The following is a 19,421-nucleotide window of genomic DNA, read 5'->3' as shown; positions in this document are numbered from 1 at the left end:
TATTGATAATATCTGAAAAGACAGCAGGATATGTGTCTGAGAGTCAGAGAAATTGCAGTAACATGAAGCCGGTCAGAGATAGAAGGTAGAGGACTGGTGGGATGGGGGGCAGGTGTCTGTCTGTGCAGGGAACACAAGCAGCACACACATCAATCACAAATGTTTATTTATTAAGTTTTAATATAATTGAAAGAACAGTGAAGATATTAACACTCTTAAATTGTACTGTAAAGCAGAATACAAAGTTCATTTTTAACAAAACCGTGCTAATAATAATAATAATAATCACAAAAAAGACAGAAAACTTTGAACTCTTAAGATGTTTACCCCAATAGCCCCCCATGAAAATACATTAGATTCCATTTGATCTGATTAAATGAAATATACAAGCACATTGACACGAAACAATGTTACATTTTATCATGCTGCTGAAAAGCTGAAATGAAAATGTGAACCAGAAGCAAAGACAGATGAAGTTGTATCATTGCTGTTTATAGTTCAGGTGAAATCATTGAATAGTCAAACAACTGAATGTTTTAAGATGAGAAATTAAAACTTAAAAATAATTTGCTACTTGGCTCTTAAAATTGTACAATTGTATCCTATAAATTCTAGCTATTTTAACTATTAACTGAAAGATTGTTTGGAAAATCTTTGAAAATAGAAACACTGTTAAAAAAACACATCCATAAAAACAAATGAAAGCCTAGTTTCATAAACCCAGTCATTACTAATCATAATCTCGTTCACTTCATGTCTGCCAGACACACTGACCTCCATCTGGAGGAGAATCGGTTCAAACTGGAATGTGGAATTCAATGAGAATTCACTGCACTGGTTCTCAGTGTTGTGCTCTAATATATTCTCAATACGCAAAGCTGCCCTTATGAAAGGTATAGCGCTATGCTGCCTGTGAGAATTGAGCAAAACTCATATCATTGTTCTTAAATGTAACTTCTTGTTATCTGGGTTTCTGCTGACATTGGTAAAGTGAAGAAGAAACGCTTTTAATGTTAACTTTTAATATGCTTTGTCTCACACCATGTATCATGCTAGGGAAATGAGACCAAATTTGGTCAAGAAAATGACATAAGCTAGCTCTATATCTGTGCTGTACGAAGTAATTTCTTTTCTCAGAAACTAACATCTCTGATGCCATGAAAGCTCAGCTTGGCTCAGAAGTAAATAACATCTACCCTGATGCCAGCTCAGAACAGCTTGTATGTGAGATCACTGATGCATCACCTTTGATTTGTTTCGTTCTTGGTTGCATTTTTATTCCTGAATAAACTATTTCTGATTAACTTTACCTGAAGATTCATTATTTTTAAGAAGAAATCAAACCTCTTACAATGGTTAACCATAGTAAATATTTATGATGGTATATCATGGTATTCCCATGGTACAGTATAGTAAAGCAGTGAAAGCATGTTAAAACCATGGGAAAAGCAAAGTAAAGCCATGGGAAAAGTGTGAAAACACTATGAGAAATTCACCATGGTAAACTTGCATTCGGGTGCACTTATTGCTTCTATTGTTGTTTGCCTATTATGTCTGTTAGTTCTTTGAACACTCTCTTTACTGCATCGCCTGGCCCTGATGCTTCTGATCCAATTGACGCTCCAACTACTAGACCTCTTATCCCTCCTGCCACTGCTCCTGGCACCACTGCTGCCCCACCTGCAATACATGCTAGCCCCTCTCCCAATAAAATCCCTAAACCAGCTCCCACTACTGCTCCTGTCAGTATGGTAAATGCCATAATGAAACTGTTGGACTTTTCGATCTTTTCTCTGCTTATTCCCTTATTAACCCGCTCTTCTGTGATCACTGCTTCTGCCAGCTGGTATATCTCATCAGTGTAGTGGCTGCCTCCGTTCTCAGCCACCATGCTCTTTATTTTCTGCAGTAGCTCAGTGACCTGGGTGGGATTCTCCTCCTTGTTATTGAAGGCGTGATACCCCCCACACTTTTTAACCAGCTCCTGGAGCTCCTGGCTGCCTCTCTCAAGGTACTCCTCGATAGTCTCGTCCTTTTTTTAGTTAATTTGCTCTAGTGAACAGAATGATGGTGAACCTCATAACTTCCTCACTGAACATCTTCTGGATTTCCTGCACTATTTCACGCTTGTGCCCCGTGTATCGACCCAACGGCATCACCAGGAGGAATGCGTGGGGTCCCGGGGAACACAGGGAGATGCATCGTGCAATCTCCAGTTTAACCTCGTCTTCAGAGAGATCTGTGTTGAAGATTCCTGGAGTGTCGATCACAGAAACATTTCTCCCAGCAATGACAGCTGTTTCCTTCTTACACTCCCTTGTTGTTGAGGTGGCACTGGTTTTAGATTCAAACCTCTTACTGCCCAGGATGGTGTTTCCAGAGGCACTCTTCCCATCTCCTGTCTTCCCAAGCAGCACCAGCCTCAGCTCAGAGGACCTGCCCTGGTCCTGCCCCTGCTTACTAGACGCTGAAAAACAAAAAAGAGCTGATTACTTCCTGTGGCAAGGATGGCTTTGGGTGGCCTAGGTGGTGACGTCAGCGTCCAGGAAGCAGCACAAAAACAAAGAGAGGTACGGGGCTTAAACTGCAGCAGCAATATATTTATTAAATCTTTAAATAAAACACTTTGACAAAAACACAAAAGAAAAGGGCACATTGGCCAAAACAAAACAAACACAAACACTAACTGTAGGTTACAAAAAATGAGTACATTTGAATCTCAATCGTGGTAGCATTCTCTCTCGCTCTACCGTCATTTTCCTAAACTCTTCTCCTTTATGAGCCCGGAGCGGGTCCTTTTGTATTCTGTGGCTGGAGCCTTAATTACCCATTAATCAAACAATTACCTTTTCAAGGCTCCAGCCACATTCCCACAAGGTTCATAGGGATGGGGATTTACCCCACCCATGCCAACTAAACACTATAAGACCGGCTTTCTCACCGGTCTCAAATAATAAATAAGAATCACTTCTCCACAGAGATGAGAGGCCTGGGTTTGAAATAGTGGCGTAACGATTCACCGGCACAGAATAGGTAGGTCCGGTTCAAACGGTACATCATCAACCATACCAGTACAAAACAATACAAACACTCAGAGGGACTGGGTTGGGACAGACCCTGCAGTAAAGAACAACAGCGACAGGGCAAAATCCAGACTTCACAGGTATAACTATTAATACGACCACCTCTATTTCTTTCAGGTGTGTCTTTGAAAAGAGGAAGCTATTCATATTGCTGTGTGGTGCAGACAGTCAGTGTGGCTGCCTGATTAAACAGAAACAATCCTAATCAGTAGAATCTGTGATCTCGATTAGGATGCCTGATTCAAGGGACATTTCTTTGTTTAATCACACAGTGACCTTTCACCTCTACTCTTTCCTTACTATAGACCAGTGGGATGTGACAGCAGGGTTGAATTTTGGATTCAGTTAGGATTCGGCAGGCACAGATAATGCCAGGTGGATTCTGATAGAGAGAAATAACTTATTATTACATTAATATACTATATCATAGTATGTTGTTTTTATTTTGTTTAAATAAGTAACACATCAGATTTGTAAACGACATGTGTGAAATGCACTGTACAATTAAAACACGTTTTAATGTTGTGTAGCAGTAGTAGATGGCCGTTTTTAACTATATACTGTAGGGAAATCATTCAAAGGTATTTTATTTTTTAATTTTTTTTGACGGCAGGAGCACAGTACGTTTCATCCTAAATAAAAATCCACAACACATACTTTTGTTGTAACTGGAATGATTAACAAAAGTCAGCTTTGAAAAGTGAAAACTATTACAGGTGAGTGAGTCATGACAGTGATTTCAGAGATAACAACTGCTACGAAAGCAAACATCACAGCGTATTAACCCCAAATCTTCACTTTGGCTCCACGCCTCCCACTTAAGTCAATGGTAATTGCGGCAGGTAGCTCATGTGTAGGACTTCATATACGTCACACGCCGATGATAGCCAAGTGTGTCCGAAAAATATGCAGATTTGACGTGCAGGTTTGCCCCATTTTTCGGGCTGTTTGAAACATTTTTTTGACATGATTTTATAATAGACCCTAAACTTTACATTTCTGAAAAAAAAAACGAAAACGTTTCACAAATCCTTTTAATCAACCTGTATTGACAAAATTATTAACTAATAAAACTTTGTTTGTCACAAAACGTATTATTGTTTTTTTTTTTTGTTGTTTTGGTTTTTTTGTAGGTAAAAGTGGGCATTATATTGATTTTAAAAGTGGGTTCAACCCTATCGGCGGGAGATCCTAGCCAAGGGCGCGGGAAGCAGGGGTGCTTGCCGAGGGAGAAGGGCTGTGCAGGTGCGACCCGCCGTTGTCATTAACTTTTCATTATTGTTATTAACATCACCAGGGAATTTCGTGAACTTTACTTTATGAATGACCATTTCCGCAGACATGATTCAACTATCAACCAATTAGTATTGCCGTCTGGGTGCCGGAATTTAGTGTTTCAACCAATTAATGTTAGGCATTGAAATGCAAAGGCGGGCATTCATAGCTTATTCGACCTATCACTGATAGTATCAGCACTATGCGCTGTCATGTAAGACAGCGTTTACTGTGCTAACAGCTGGTTTCGATATGATAACTGTGCTTAACGTCGGAGGGCATTAAAAGTAAATCTCAGTAACTTCCAGAAACACATTTAAAACAGTAGAGAATAAAGGATTCACTTTGAACCTATGTCAATACATTTCACAATAAACAAACCATTAAACTACCTGTGCGTTTCCTTTTACTATATATAGTAAGACCAAACGTTCTGTATGCCACTTTTAATGGAATTAAACCAAAGAAGAAATCTTCAAAGCTCTGTATTTTTAGTGCTTCTCTGTCATGTACTTTTTTATTAGCTTTGTAACTATTACAGCCGAGGCAACGCGCCTCACTGCCATACAAAAGCGCACAATCATTTCCAGGTGCACTATTTGGAATTCGTGTTAGTTTTTTTCTTTTTTTTTTAGTAGCTAATGGCTTTCTGTAAGTGATATTTGATGTTTTCGTTAAGAACTCAATAAGGGACATTCAGTCATTAAGGAAGACCCTTTCATTTTAAATGTTTTGTTTATTTTATTTTTAAAATTGTAACCTACAGTATTCGTTGCCTTTTTTAATGGTGTTTGTCGTTGTTTTGAACCAAAAATATGAAGAAAACTTTATTAATTGTTGTTAATAGACCAAAGTTTGAGATGCCTTAAAAATTGGTTACGCGGCACAATGAGTCTAAAAAGACTCACACATCTTGTCTATTGTCATATTGTTTCTATAGCTGTTGCAAACATTTAGGTGCTTCTCGTTTTTGAATAGGCTACAATACAGCGCAATGGTATACAATTGTTCAGTTTGTGAAGTGACATAACGTGTCGAACAGAATTAAAGCGTTATAGTGCCGAAGATGAATATATTGTATTTGTAAATTAGTATTTCAATAATACATCTAAGCAGTTCGTTGCATTGTATTTATGTATATCTGTTTTGCAGCGTAGTTATTAATGCGTTGTCTTGTTGGTTTTTAATGTTAGGCTACAGAAAAATTACATATTTTACTATTTGTGCCACTGTGTTATTCCTTATAAAACTCACTTGTTTGGTCTGTGCATATGATTATGAAATGCACAAAAATGACTATTTTCTATACATTTAAAAATCATTAAAAAATACCCCCCACCCCCTCTTTTCAGCACCCCCAGTTTGAAATTCGTTCCCGTGCCTCTAATCCTTGTTTGATAAGGCTTTTTTTTTTAGGCAGAACTTATGCATGCAGTTCAGAATATTTATTTACAAGTGTTTTTTTTTTATTTTTATTTGTAAGACATGCATAGGAGAATATTATATATATATATATATATATATATATATATATATATATATATATATATATATATATAAGATTTTCTTACCAGCGAGTCCAGTTGATGTTCCTTTACCTGTTGAAGCCATTGTCCCTGCTGTACCTGTGCTGGTGATGTCATAAACACTGATCGGGTGTTTGTACCGAGTATGTAGGAATCTGAAGCAAGTGTCCCGCCTACACGGGAATTGTATTTAGGCACTGCTGGCACTCGGTAATTTATTATCAAGTTTTAGTGGTTTCAGGATCCTTAACCCTTTAAAAAAAGGTTTTGATATCACTACAACGAAAACTTCATTGCATATATGTGAAACTGGACTAATATCAACAGCTCTGTGTCGTGGGAAGTTGTTTGTTTGAAATTTTCTGTAGCAGCCGACACAGGAAACACAACTCAGTCCTGAAGGATTCAGAAATCATTTCTTTATTGGGAACAGAAAAAAAAGTTATCATAAAATAAAGTGTTTCATATAACAGTTTGAAATGTGATATATTTCATATTTTTTGGCATATATGGGTGTACATGGATATCATTTTGAATGCATTCTAAGCTTTTTCAGAATGGTCTTATTTGCTTATTTGCCTACACTGATATATAAAAGCAAAAAAAATGAACCCTTCTTCATCTCTAAATCCTGACTGCCTACAGTCATCCATTCTTCACATAAAGAACCCAGATAATCTCAACAATAGAGATGGAAAGATAGACAGGAAAGATATGTGCTCTCTGAAAGCTGTTAAAGAAGCACCTGTAAATGATGCTGTTTTAACCAAGACCAGGGCAATGAGGCAGTTTCTTCAAAGTGTTACCGGTGGAGTTCAATGTGATTGTAGCTTGTTTTTGTTTTTTTTATCAGTCATGTATTTTCATTTTAAAACATGATCTCTGGTACTGCACTCGGTTAAAGAAATCTTGTGCATGACATACAGAACACAGAGAATAAATAAATAAATAGGCCCTGTGTGGGGAATTCTGAAGTCATGTGCAGCTCAGAAATGTCACGAGTTTCATAAAATGATACAGTGAAGTACTGTGATGGTACCAGGGACTCCATAAACACTGCGACTCTGAACACCTCACTCAGGTGTTCAGAGGGAGCTCCATGGAAGCCCCATGCAAAACTCAATTCCGAGGCCCCTAGCAGGGCTGCTGAACCAGTGTATTTAAATGTGCGTGATTTCAGATGTTTGAAGCTTTTTGAGTATTCTGACATCCGATCTAAACAATGCTGCTTTAGTGGTTATTTTTTTTTTGCATTAACAGTATTTGATGGAAATCAGTTTTGCATTACAGATTCATGTGTTGCTTGTTTATTTCTCTGTTTGTCCTTGTTTACTAAAGAATAAGTAAAAACCAAAACACGTTTGCATTACAGTGGCGTTATACAATAAGTTTAAAGTGATTGTGACAACTGTTTCCATTATATTTGTTTTGATAACAGCGTTAGATGCTCTTTTGTTTTTGCAATACAAATGATTGCTTTGCTTGTTTATTTTACATTGTTAACTAATGTGCACGTTATAGAAACAAAAGAACCATTTTTGTGTGAATATAAAACTGCTACATGCTTGTAACAGGGGAGACCTGGACTGACTATCTGACATGTGTGTAACGCTCACTCCCTGTCTACAGGCGAGGTCGTTCGGGTTCGGGTAGCGCAACCGCTGCCACCACCTTTGTTGTCCAGTGAGGTCTGGATATTAGCAATAAAAGCACAAAGGAACCGGGGAGCTCAAAGAATACCAATTTTACACAAGAAATAAAAAACAATGATGTTTATTTGCTAGTCTAATTAAAATCATATTGAATTACATATCTTTCAGTAATTACAAACGGTAGCAGCAGTATAAAGTGACGTTGTGCAATCAAAGCTTTAGTAGAATGGGGGGGGGGGGGGGGGGGGTCGAATGCGCACAATAAATGTGAGCACACCTAGAAGGGGTTTAACAAATAATCAAATAATAAAAGAACTCCAAACTAAAGTGCTTAATAATAATCAAACTGCAAGACATCAAATCAAACTCACACACTCAAAAGAACATCATAAAACTCAATGTGCAATAACAAACCAACAACAAAAATAAACACTCTCAATAATAAATCCACACACTTGCAAAACCCTTGTAGGCTGCGCTAACAACCCAGTCAGCAATCAACACACCCCCCTCTAGAATTCAATAACATACTACAAGCAGACTGCAATAATACTTTATAACGTAATCCTTCAGTTCTAATATCCCACCCCATTAAACTAACATAATTATAATTAATATTTAAAATATAATTTACATGCAGTACTATTCGAGGGGAAAATATCACAACCGCTGAAGGAAGAAGGTTTTGTCTTACTTCGTTTGGTCGGTGAACCTTCACGTCATCTGCGGCAAGTTGAAACAGCCAATTCAGGTCAAGTTCGCTTTTGATACTACATACACCTTCAAAACCACAAACGTCCAGGTTTAACTTTCCAAAATCCGTGGCGTAGTATACCACAAAAAAAAACCTCTCAAACCCCTTTCTCTCTTTACTTACTTATTTCTTTCTTTCTTTCTTTCTTTCTTTCTTTCTTTACTTCTCGAGCGGCGCTTAACTCAGCGCTCCCGTTTCGCCTCGCAACCTCCATCTCCCATTTCTCCTATACCTTTATTTCCCCTCCTAACAAGCAACTAATTTACTTGATTAATTAAAATTATCAAGCCAATACAAAACAGGTGACAGACATTACATGTGTATTACTGCCTGTATTGGTAAACACCGTGGTTCTGGTTACTGTTGTCAGTATCCAGTCCACGGACAACAGCGCCGTCTACTGGACGAACTAAATCAGTGCGTCTGAGCGGCACTACAAATAAAGTACTGTCTCCTTGTGTCGGTGAATTGCCCACCACCCTTCCACAATGCTATTTCCCTGCTAACACACAACGTTGCTGGAAGGTTGTTGTTTGATCACCACTGTATGTCGTTGTTACAATGGTGTTAGCTGGCTTGTTAATTATAGTTGCAGTATTTGAGAGTTTACATACGCTGGTGTCCAACAGATGCCGGGTCTGCTGGGAAATATTGCAACTAAACCCAACAGTTTAATATTGCATACATACTGGGTCTGTTTATTTTGAGTAGGTGGACAGACAACTGATTTTAAACTTCAAACTTAAAGCTTTATTGCAGGTTTCAACTCGCATTTAAAAACATACCGTGCATGCAAATCTCTGCCTCTCCCCCTCTTGCGACACCTTGAATCGTAGCACTTTTTTTATTAAGCAAGATAATAACTCAACACTATCTGATAACTGCTAACCACAGGTAGGGCCTACTGTAAAACAAGAACATTTTACGAGCAATAATTTTTTGCGCTTATTAATTAATGTGCCATGAAATATATCTGAAACAAAAACACATTGGAAATGTGAAAAAATGCCAAGTTATCAAAAGTGCCCAGCCATTTAAAATAGAGATATCAAAAATACAAGCCAAGTTTCAAGAAACCATTGCGGCAACCTTACCCAACACAAAGCAAGTAGGCACAACTGTCAAAGCATTGGGGGACAAGGTTGTCCCAATTGTTTCTATTAACTTGGCTTGTGTTTTTTAAGCACAATAAAATCAAAAAACACAAGCCAAGTTAGAAGAAATTCCTCCTGATATTTATCTACCTATATAGTGAGAATATCTAACTACCTGTTTCTATTTCTGTCTCTCTGTCTCTCTATTTATCATTATTTTTCATTTATTGATTGGTTGATTATAATTAATGGTTTACATTTGGTACATGAACGATGTGAAGGAATTATACAAGGCACTTCAAATGAGACTCTTTTAAAATGAAACACGATAATTATAGTTCTTTTTAAATTGTGATTCCTTGAAATTCCTCTAAATAAGTATTGACAATATCTGAAAAGACAGCAGGATATGTGTCTGAGAGTCAGAGAAATTGCAGTAGCATGAAGCCGGTCAGAGATAGAAGGTAGAGGACTGGTGGGATGGGGGGCAGGTGTCTGTCTGTGCAGGGAACACAAGCAGCACACACATCAATCACACATGTTTATTTGTTACGTTTTAATATAATTGAAAGAACAGTGAAGATATTAACACTCTTAAATTGTACTGTAAAGCAGAATACAAAGTTCATTTTTAACAAAACCGTGCTAATAATAATAATAATAATCAGAAAAAAGACATGCACAGAAAACTGAACTCTGAACATGTTTACCCCAATAGCCCCCCATGAAAATGATGAAATGAAATACACGGCACATTGACACTAGGGATGAAACGATAGTAAATTTCCATGATAGTCGTGAGCCACTCTTTCACCATACACTGATTATCACGATAGTCGTGAGCCACTCTTTCACCATACACTGATTATCACGATAGTAGCAGATGTTTTTCAACTACTTTTTTAACTGAATGAAAAGAATAAAGTAACTGAAGTTGTGTTTTTTTTTCTCTGTGGGATATGGTCTGCAACACAAGGAAGCTACAGACCTTAAAAAAGAGCAAGACTCTAGCAAGAAGGAAAAAAATACTAGCACACAGGCGGAAGAAAAATAATCTCAGTTAAATGTTCCTTATATTACCATTATTAACAGTTACAAAAAAATTACCTTCATTTAAGTCAAAATGGGACTGCAAGCTTTTTTTCTTCCTTATGCTTTATTTACACATTTTATTTATTTATTTAAATGTACTTTGGAACAATACATAATTCAGTAACAAAAAACCTGTTCAAATAACGTTAAGGTTGCAGATCAAAACCACAAAAGTCAGGAAATTGGATATTCAGGTTGCACTCAACCTTAACTCGCCCCTGTTATGCCTTGGTGGAGCATTTGTCATGTGACTAGGTATGTCAACAGTGATGTCATTACTGATGTCATGTATGACGTCATATCTGTCATATCATATTTGAGCTGCTCAAAATTGGGGCTTATAATGGAAAGAACATTGCAACCTTAACATAGAGGTGCGACCGCGCCTCTATAATACAAAATATGTTTTCTGTAAGGCTGTCACAAAGATGGCCGGAGTGGGTGGCGTCAGACCAGAAGCAGGAAATAAAACGACAAAGAGGTGTGTTTTGGTGGAGCTGAGCGAATGGTTTCACTCAGCATTTAATAAACAGAACAGAAAATAAAAAGGTTGTAACACAAAACACAGGGCACGGCACTGGTAGCCAAAATAAAGAGACAAACAAAAACAAACACACACTAACAAACAGGGACGAACACTAAACAAACACGTACTGTGCTGGTCCTCCAGTACCACGTAGCAATTGCTCACTTTCTCTTTCTCTTTCTCTTTCTCTTTCTCTTTCTCTTTCTCTTTCTCTTAACTCTCTCCCGTTCTTTCGCCCTGAACACACAACCCCGAGTGAATGAAACGTGCATCTATTTATACTGTTGTGTTGGGATTCAATTACTAATTAATTATTCACTTGAATCCCAGCACGTGAATTAATTACGTGCAACCTCGTGCGCGCATATTACTTACTTTAAATGCACGTGCAGTGATGTGCAATCCCGTGCCTAAATACAATTATACATTTTTAAATACACGTGAACACAGACCCGTTTATATCCCGTGTACCAATGACTATACACCAACATTAACACACGCACCATACAACACATAACACACAAATGCACACAGGGGCAGGGCGCATTGCCACAAAGGCACACACCAATAATATATTGCTAACTATTCTCAATTATTTTTCAAATAGTCTGCGAGGTAAATACTGTACATTATTTTGTACTATACAGCCTGTCAATATGGAACAGAGCAGTATGGGCATGACGTTCTTTATGCATATACAGTAGTTAGTTTCCTCCTTTAAAAAATATATATATATAATTTAAGTAAACACATTTCAATAGCGTTATTGACTTTATCCCATTTAGCCTGTTTTTTCTGGTGGCATAACAGCCTATAACGTGTACATTTTAATTATTAACTTAATGGAATTATATACTGTTTATAATAACTGAAAACTTTTTTACTGATCTCTTCCCGAATTTCAAAAGCAGTGCAATTGTATACTATGTTTAAATTTACATGAACTCAACACATTTTTATACTGTTTAGTTTGCATTTTTACTGCATCACAAACTAAGTCTGCTGCAGCCAGATTCAGGTGAAATGAGGAGGGGGGGGGGGGGGGCGGTAGATAAATTAGCCTTGCTTGTGCAGGCTAGTGCAGTTTCGGAATGATAGCAAAGAAATTAGTGGAAAACTGTATTTTTGTATAACATGGGACAAATTCAAGTATAAATAAAATGGTGGGCTCCCGAGTGGTGCATCTGGCAAAGGCGGTCCGCATGGAGTGCAGGATGTGCCCTATAGCCTGGATGTCGCTGCTTTGAGTCCAGGCTATTCCACTGCAGCGCACAACTGGCAGAGAGTTGCCCAGGAGGGGAGGGCTTAGGTCGGCCAGGGTGTTCTTGGCTCACCGCACACCAGCAACCCCTGTAGTCTGGCCAGGCGCCTGCGGGCTTGCCTGTAAGCTACCCAGAGCTGCATTGTCCTCCGACGCTGTACCTGTGAGGTGGCTACATAAATAAAATGGGAATCTGTTCCAGGAAGAATTGTGGCGACAATTGAGGGTGGAATGTGGGACAGTATAGGGAGGGCGCTGCACTCATAATAAAAAATAAATTAAAAGAAACAATGTTATTGAAGTTACCTTGATTGTTGACCACTGATGTCTTTTATTTCCACCGGGTGGTAAGTAAGTAAAGGCATGTTTGAAGTTGTTCCTGCTTTCTTTGTCATATTCTGCGGATTGGATGTACATCCTATGGTATTTCCCTGCTATATATATTTTTTGTAGTCAAAGTACACACCGATGATTTTACCCTTATTTGGAGAGAAAAGCATCTGTTCTGCTTCCAGCCATGTTAAGTGAGTATATGACTATTCTACGATTTTCGAATATTTTAAAAATGTTCACAATTGTGAATGTTCGTAATTACGATATATTGTACTATCCAAAAATCGTTTCACCCCTAATTATCCATTTTCGCATCCAACCCCGGGTCGAGTGGCCATGGGGCGGCGGGGTGGCTCGCCCCTGAGTTCAGCCCTGCCTGCATTCACCTTTGCCTTGCTGTACAGTCTACGGGGTGAGATTCGTCCCAGGGCTGGACACGATCGTTTCACACTACATATTTTCATGCCAGGGTGAACACAGAAGCGGAAGTAATGTTTTGTGCTGCTGCCATGCGCGTTTTCAACCCGAGGCGAGTGGAAGCCTGTTGCAGTCACATTTCATTTTTCAACCAGAGACGAATGTTTCACCCTAGGTTGAAAATTCTTCACCCTAGTTCGGTCAGGGGTGATTTCTCACCGGGTTGACAGTTTCGCCCCGGGTTGAAACTGGCAGTGTGAATGTGCTTGCCTGTTCGACCCAGGGTCACCCCAGGTCAAACCGGCAGGTGTGAAAAGCCCTAATGACACAAAACAATGTTACATTTTATCATTATTATTATTATTATTATTTATTTCTTAGCAGACGCCCTTATCCAGGGCGACTTACAATCATAAGCAAATACATTAAGTGTTACAATACAAGTAATACAATAAGAGCAAGAAATCATGTTGCTGAAATGCAATTATGTTGAACTTTAAACTGAGCAATGCACCAAAATCAATGTAAACCAGAAGCAAAGATCAATACGCAGATGAAGCTGTATCATTTCTGTTTATCGTTCAGGTGAAATCATTGAATAGTCAAATTACTGAAAGTTTTAAGCTGCTAATAATTCACTACCTAGGTCCTGGCTCGCAAAAGTGGACAACTGTATTCAAATTCTAGCTGTTTTAACTATTAACTGAATGAGCCTTACAAAAATATTAGAAAATAGAAAAATTGTATTTACAAACACAGACACATCGGGGCACAACCACATATCTCCTCCTTCTCTTGTCTGATCGCTGTTTGTGCCTGCTGGTACATCTCATCAGTGTAGTGGCTGCCTCCGTTCTCAGCCACCATGCTCTCTATTTTCTCCAGTAGCTCAGTGACCTGGGTGGGATTCTCCTCCTTGTTATTGAAGGCGTGACACCCCCCACACTTTGTCACCAGCTCCTGGAGCTCCTGGCTGCTCTTAAGGTACTTCTTGATAGTCATGCCCTTTTCGAGATCATCCGCTCTGGTGAACAGAATGAGGGTGAACCTCATAACTTTCTCACTAAACATCTTCTGGATTTCCTGCACTATTTCCTTCTCTTGCTTTGTGTATGGACCCAACGGCATCACCAGGAGGAAAGCGTGGGGTCCCGGGGAGGACAGGGAGACGCATCTCCCAATCTCCAGTTTAACCTCGTCTTCAGAGAGATCTGTGTGAAAAAATCCTGGAGTGTCGACCACAGAAACGTGTCTCCCAGCAACTACAGCTGTTTTCTTCATGCACTCCTTTGTTAATGAGGAGGAGCTGGCATCAGATTGAAACTCTTCACTGCCCAGGATGGTGTTTCCAGAGGCACTCATCCCGTCCCCTGCCCTCCCAAGCAGCACCACCCTCAGCTCAGAGGACCTGCCCTGGACTTGCTTACTGGATGCTGCAAAACAAAAAAGAGTTGATTACTTCCCTCCAGAGATGAGAGGCCTGGGTTTGAAATAGTGCTGTTGCGATTCACCGGTACAGAATAGGTAGGTTCAGTTCCAACGATGCATCATCAACCATACCGGTACAAAACGATATAAATACATGGTAACTCAGTAAACACAGTAATGTAGATCACTGTATCAAAAATGAAAGTGCATTCTTCATAGCATTCGAGTTTAAAAAAAACAAACAAACAACTTTTGTGAAAACATGAATAAGGGCTTGAAGAAAACAAATATAAACCTCTAAAAGCTCCCTAAAGCTTAACATCGGCAGTGTGCAGTAGTGGCGAGGGAGCAGTGGTGAGGGAGCAGTGTGCAGTAGTGGTGAGGGAGCAGTGTGGAGCAGTGGTGAGGGAGCAGTGTGGAGCAGTGGTGAGGGAGCAGTGTGGAGCAGTGGTGAGGGAGCAGTGTGGAGCAGTGGTGAGGGAGCAGTGTGCAGTAGTGGTGAGGGAGCAGTGTGCAGTAGTGGTGAGGGAGCAGTGTGGAGCAGTGGTGAGGGAGCAGTGTGGAGCAGTGGTGAGGGAGCAGTGTGGAGCAGTGGTGAGGGAGCAGTGTGCAGTAGTGGTGAGGGAGCAGTGTGCAGTAGTGGTGAGGGAGCAGTGTGGAGCAGTGGTGAGGGAGCAGTGTGGAGCAGTGGTGAGGGAGCAGTGTGGAGCAGTGGTGAGGGAGCAGTGTGGAGCAGTGGTGAGGGAGCAGTGTGGAGCAGTGGTGAGGGAGCAGTGTGGAGTAGTTATGAGGAATCCTGACCTGAGGGTTGTGGGTTGAAATCACAGGTGGGAGTGGGACACTGCTGTTGCTGTATCCTTGAGCAAGGTACTTTACACAGATTGCTCCAGTAAAACTCAACTGTATAAATGACCTCTTTTACACCTGCTCGGGTGGTTTTACACTAGCAAGATATCCGACCCGTACCGTGAAACTCCAGCCTTGCAACATATCTGAATATGGCTCGGGGCCAAAGCAGGCCATGGGCGGGGTTATTACATTTTGTTATTACGTCAGTCAGCATTCATGACTGAAAACAAGTGGTGCTAGAGGGTTTAAGTTCAAATCACTACTTTATATATTTTGTGATGACAGGATATGTAGAATCGTGTTATTTATTTTGTGACACAGTGTAACTTTGTTTGCAGCTCACAGGAAAGTTTTTGGCACTGTCCTTAATTTTACCATTAGACAGTGTGTCACTTTAACCATGCCATGTAATACCTAATTTATTTAAAAACCATAAAGTTTGCAAGTCTGTTAATGGATTTAAAAAAAAAAATAATTAGAAGAGACATGTTTGTGTTACAGAAACAGCACTTTTAATCACAGAAATCGAGTTCACCTAGAATCTCAAACTGCAGCTGTGTAAAATGCAACTACATACAATTGTATGATAAAATGAATGTTACATAGGGTCAGATCTTTTCATAAAGACTGTAATAAGCCAGTTGATGTATTTCAGCAACTGCTCTCACCTTTTAATTGTATACACTTCTTTTCATGACTACATTTTAATAAAAACAAAGAAAAATACATTCTTGATAAGTTTTCTTTGTTGCAAATTCACAATATCAAAGAGAAGCAACTTCTTGTGTTTTTTGTTGTATTGTGATACGTATCTGTAGCAGGGTGAGGTCTGTGCTGGCTATCTGACGCATGCATGATCCTGCACGGGGGGTCGGGAGCCCCGTGGGATCCACCTGTCAATCATGGCAATGACACAGAGAGATTGGGTGAGGGTGTATCATCTCTCTCTTGCTCGAGATGTGGGTATTGGGTCTTACCCTTTCTAGGAGAAACAACAGTGGGAGCTCTGTTTGGAAACCTGGATTACAAATCATAACAGAATGTCAGTGTCTGGAAAAAGAGAGGTGCAAGCTAGCCCGGCAGAAGAAGACAGCCGCTGCACAGTATCAGTGTCTTTGTTTCTACCGACCCCTAGTGGGACGTTATTAGTTTAGCTGGGGAAAGTCTGGGCAACCCCGTGAGTGTTAGTGAGGGACCAGCAAAGTGTCTCTGAAACCCGAGCCGTACCTGATAGTGGTGGCTACGGGACGCTGCAAGAAGCAACACCTTTTGTTTGTAGTTTTATAAACAGTGTTTATTTTCTCTTTTGCTTTCACCTTTTGTTTGAATTATATTTTTAGCACCTGTGAGTGCAACGGACTGTGTCGATCCCTACCATTGTTGGTAAACTTGGGACTGTGTATAATAAAGTCTTACCGTTGCCGGTATTGAAGCCACGGCACAAGAGTGCCACCTTGTGAATAAAGAAAAGTGCACCCCAGTGATGATTCAAATAAACTTTCTGACTCCTGTGTTCAGTGAATTCCCCACACCCTCCCACAGTATCGTTTTGCTACCTGAATATCAAGGCACATATCTAATCACTGTGAACCTGAAGATACTCATCATTAGTTTGAAACAAGTACATCCATTTGATAGGTATTCTTTTTTTTAATGTTTCATGCAAGTTCTGTAACAAACCCGGATAGTGGTGAAAGTAGTTCTACCAAAGCTAAACCTGGAGGGAGGTTTATTATGCATGAAAACATGCTGGTAATTAAAATGCAGGCAAATTCTTAATAATGCAATTTTAATATTTCATCTCTGTTTCCCTTTCTCCCCCTGTATCTCTTAACAGGCAAGTAGGTTAGGACAGTGGTTCTCAACCCTGGTCCTCGGGACCCCCGTGTGTGCTGGTTTTCATTCCAACCGAGCTCTCAGTTAATTGAACTAATAATCTACCTAATTAGTCCTTTTTAATTCTATTCTGCTCCTAAAAAGTTTGAGAATTCAAGTTACTTATAGCATTTTATAGGTAACTTGAAACCTCTAACTGTTTAAGAGCAGAAAACAATTATAAAGGTCTAATTAAGCAAATTATTAGTTCAGTTAAGGGTTCTGTTAAGTAATTGAGAGCTCAGTTGGAATTTAAAACCAGCAGATGCAATGGGTCCCGGGGAACGGTTGAGAACCACTGGGTTAGGAGAATATTATTGCATTTTTTTTTTGTTGTTTTTTTTACATACAGATTCTGGTATCCATTATACCAGTGCTTTTCAGCCTTTTCATCTCAAGTACCAGTGATTCAGTAGGGACCATCTGCTGTGCCAGTAACTGTGTGCAATCTTAAATGGATGTTGTAAAACGCAGTTCTTAATGTAGACCTTACAAAAATTGCTGAAGTTGCTATGACTTTCTGTAATTATTTGAAGAATTTGCCATAAACTTCTTAGGTTCACCATTAGTAACTTGAAAAGTTCATAACGAATACCCTCTCGTCATGATTTCTCAGACTTGCTAGGTCATTTTTCTTTGTGTGTTGTTCAGTGGTACAAACAGATTGATACATTGTGATAGAGATATTGTGGTTGGGAAAACACATGGTCATAAATACAACTGCTGCATACCAGTTGCAAGCCTGCATTATAGAGTTAGGTTTTACTGGAGCAATCTAGGTAAAGTACCTTGCTCAAGGGTACATTAGCAGGGTCCCACCTGGGATTTGAACACACGACCCTCTGGTTAGGAGTCCAGATCCCTAACCACTACTCCACACAATTTAAAAATAAGGAATTTAAACATAAAAAAGTTCAGTAAAGCACTGAGAAACAAACGTCAGTGTAAGGGCACCTCCCAATTAAGGACACTATTTGAGGTTCCTTGATGGACTGTTCTAAATCAAATGGAAACTAACATTGTACACTCTAAAGCAGGGTTAACATTTTGTATAATATACAAAGTAAAATAAAATGAATTTGTCTGTAAATAGTCAAATGTACTGTGGCTGTTTATTAAGTAAAAATAATAATAATAATAATAATAATAATAATAATAATAATAATAATAATAATAATAATAATAATAATAATAATTTTGATCTATTCTTTCTTACACAACAGTTATAATTACAAATTAAGTAACTCACCCATTTTCAGGAAAATTGTCGTCTTTTTTGCAATTTCTTCAGCTATGAACTGGAATAGGTCTGCTTTTTGCTTTAGAAAAAAACAACCTTAATGCACCCGAGCTTTACACTTTGAAAACTTCTGTCAGTTTGTTTTATAATCCTGTAAGACTAGTTCACAATTCCATCACTAACAGCAGAATACATATTTGACTTGCTCTGAACACAAACACTGCCTGTAACTGCCTGGAGGGCGAGGCAGCATCCCTATGTGCCTGAGCTCTGACCAATTTGCATGTATGTCACTAAGCACTTTTAATATTTTATTTTGCAGCTGTTATTTTTGTTTCTCCACATTGTAGTCATTGCAATCGTTCATTAAATTATGGATGCCGTAGTTGCATTGTATTGTGTACATTAAAGAGCAACTATTGGGTTTTTTAAAAAATTGAGTTATTGTTCCCACGTGCTGCAACAGCTGTTTAAGTACCATACCTGCAATTGTAACCTTCATAGTTAACATTCTGACATTCTGAACCATTTGTGTGGAATATTGTAGGTTTTTTTGCATTTCCAGGAGAAATCACACTATGGGAACTCCCATCCATGACCAACAGTGGAATAGTCTGGACTTGAACTGGTGATCTCCAGGCTATAGGGCACATCCTGCACTCCACATGGAGTGCCTTTTACTAGATGCGCCACACGGCAGCCCCATAAATTCTATGACTATTTAACTATTAACTGAATGAGCCTTAGGAAAATATTAGAAAATAGAAGAAAATGTTGGATATGTAGAAAATAGAATGATTCTTAGATTGTTTAATGGATTAAATACTCATGTGTTGGTCACTCTGTTTATTGCAGCAGAGAGGAGCAGCAACTGGCTGTGGTTGAGAGGGAGAGATTCTGGTTGGGGATCTCAAGCACAATAGAAAGAAAGAAACGCTGATGTACAGGTAAGTAAGCTGGGTTGAGTTGAGTGGGGGACAAAGGGGGGTGATGCTGGGACGCCAGAATCACCGTTG

At 39.2% G+C, this 19,421-nt stretch overlaps 2 protein-coding genes across 2 annotated transcripts; both read right to left on the bottom strand.

The window, feature by feature from the left end:
* Positions 1-110: 110 nt before the first annotated feature.
* LOC131709390 (GTPase IMAP family member 4-like) lies at positions 111-6,015 on the bottom strand. The gene is given in 3 exon segments (XM_059011915.1): positions 111-2,038; positions 2,040-2,467; positions 5,930-6,015. Coding segments are annotated over 3 exon segments (975 nt in total). The 5' UTR covers positions 5,970-6,015; the 3' UTR covers positions 111-1,531.
* A 7,477-nt stretch (positions 6,016-13,492) lies between these two features.
* LOC131709395 (GTPase IMAP family member 4-like) lies at positions 13,493-18,573 on the bottom strand. Its single transcript, XM_059011933.1, has 2 exons — positions 18,415-18,573; positions 13,493-14,446 (listed from the first exon to the last, which is right to left on the bottom strand). The coding sequence occupies exons 1-2, from the start codon at positions 18,416-18,418 to the stop codon at positions 13,761-13,763; spliced, it is 690 nt and encodes a 229-aa protein (XP_058867916.1). The 5' UTR covers positions 18,419-18,573; the 3' UTR covers positions 13,493-13,760.
* Between the last annotated feature and the right edge of the window lie 848 nt (positions 18,574-19,421).

This window comes from Acipenser ruthenus, chromosome 43 (genome assembly GCF_902713425.1).
Source record: "Acipenser ruthenus chromosome 43, fAciRut3.2 maternal haplotype, whole genome shotgun sequence".
Taxonomy (NCBI): domain Eukaryota; kingdom Metazoa; phylum Chordata; class Actinopteri; order Acipenseriformes; family Acipenseridae; genus Acipenser; species Acipenser ruthenus.
Note: the sequence above shows the minus strand (reverse complement) of the source record. Positions and strands in the feature narration are given on the sequence as shown.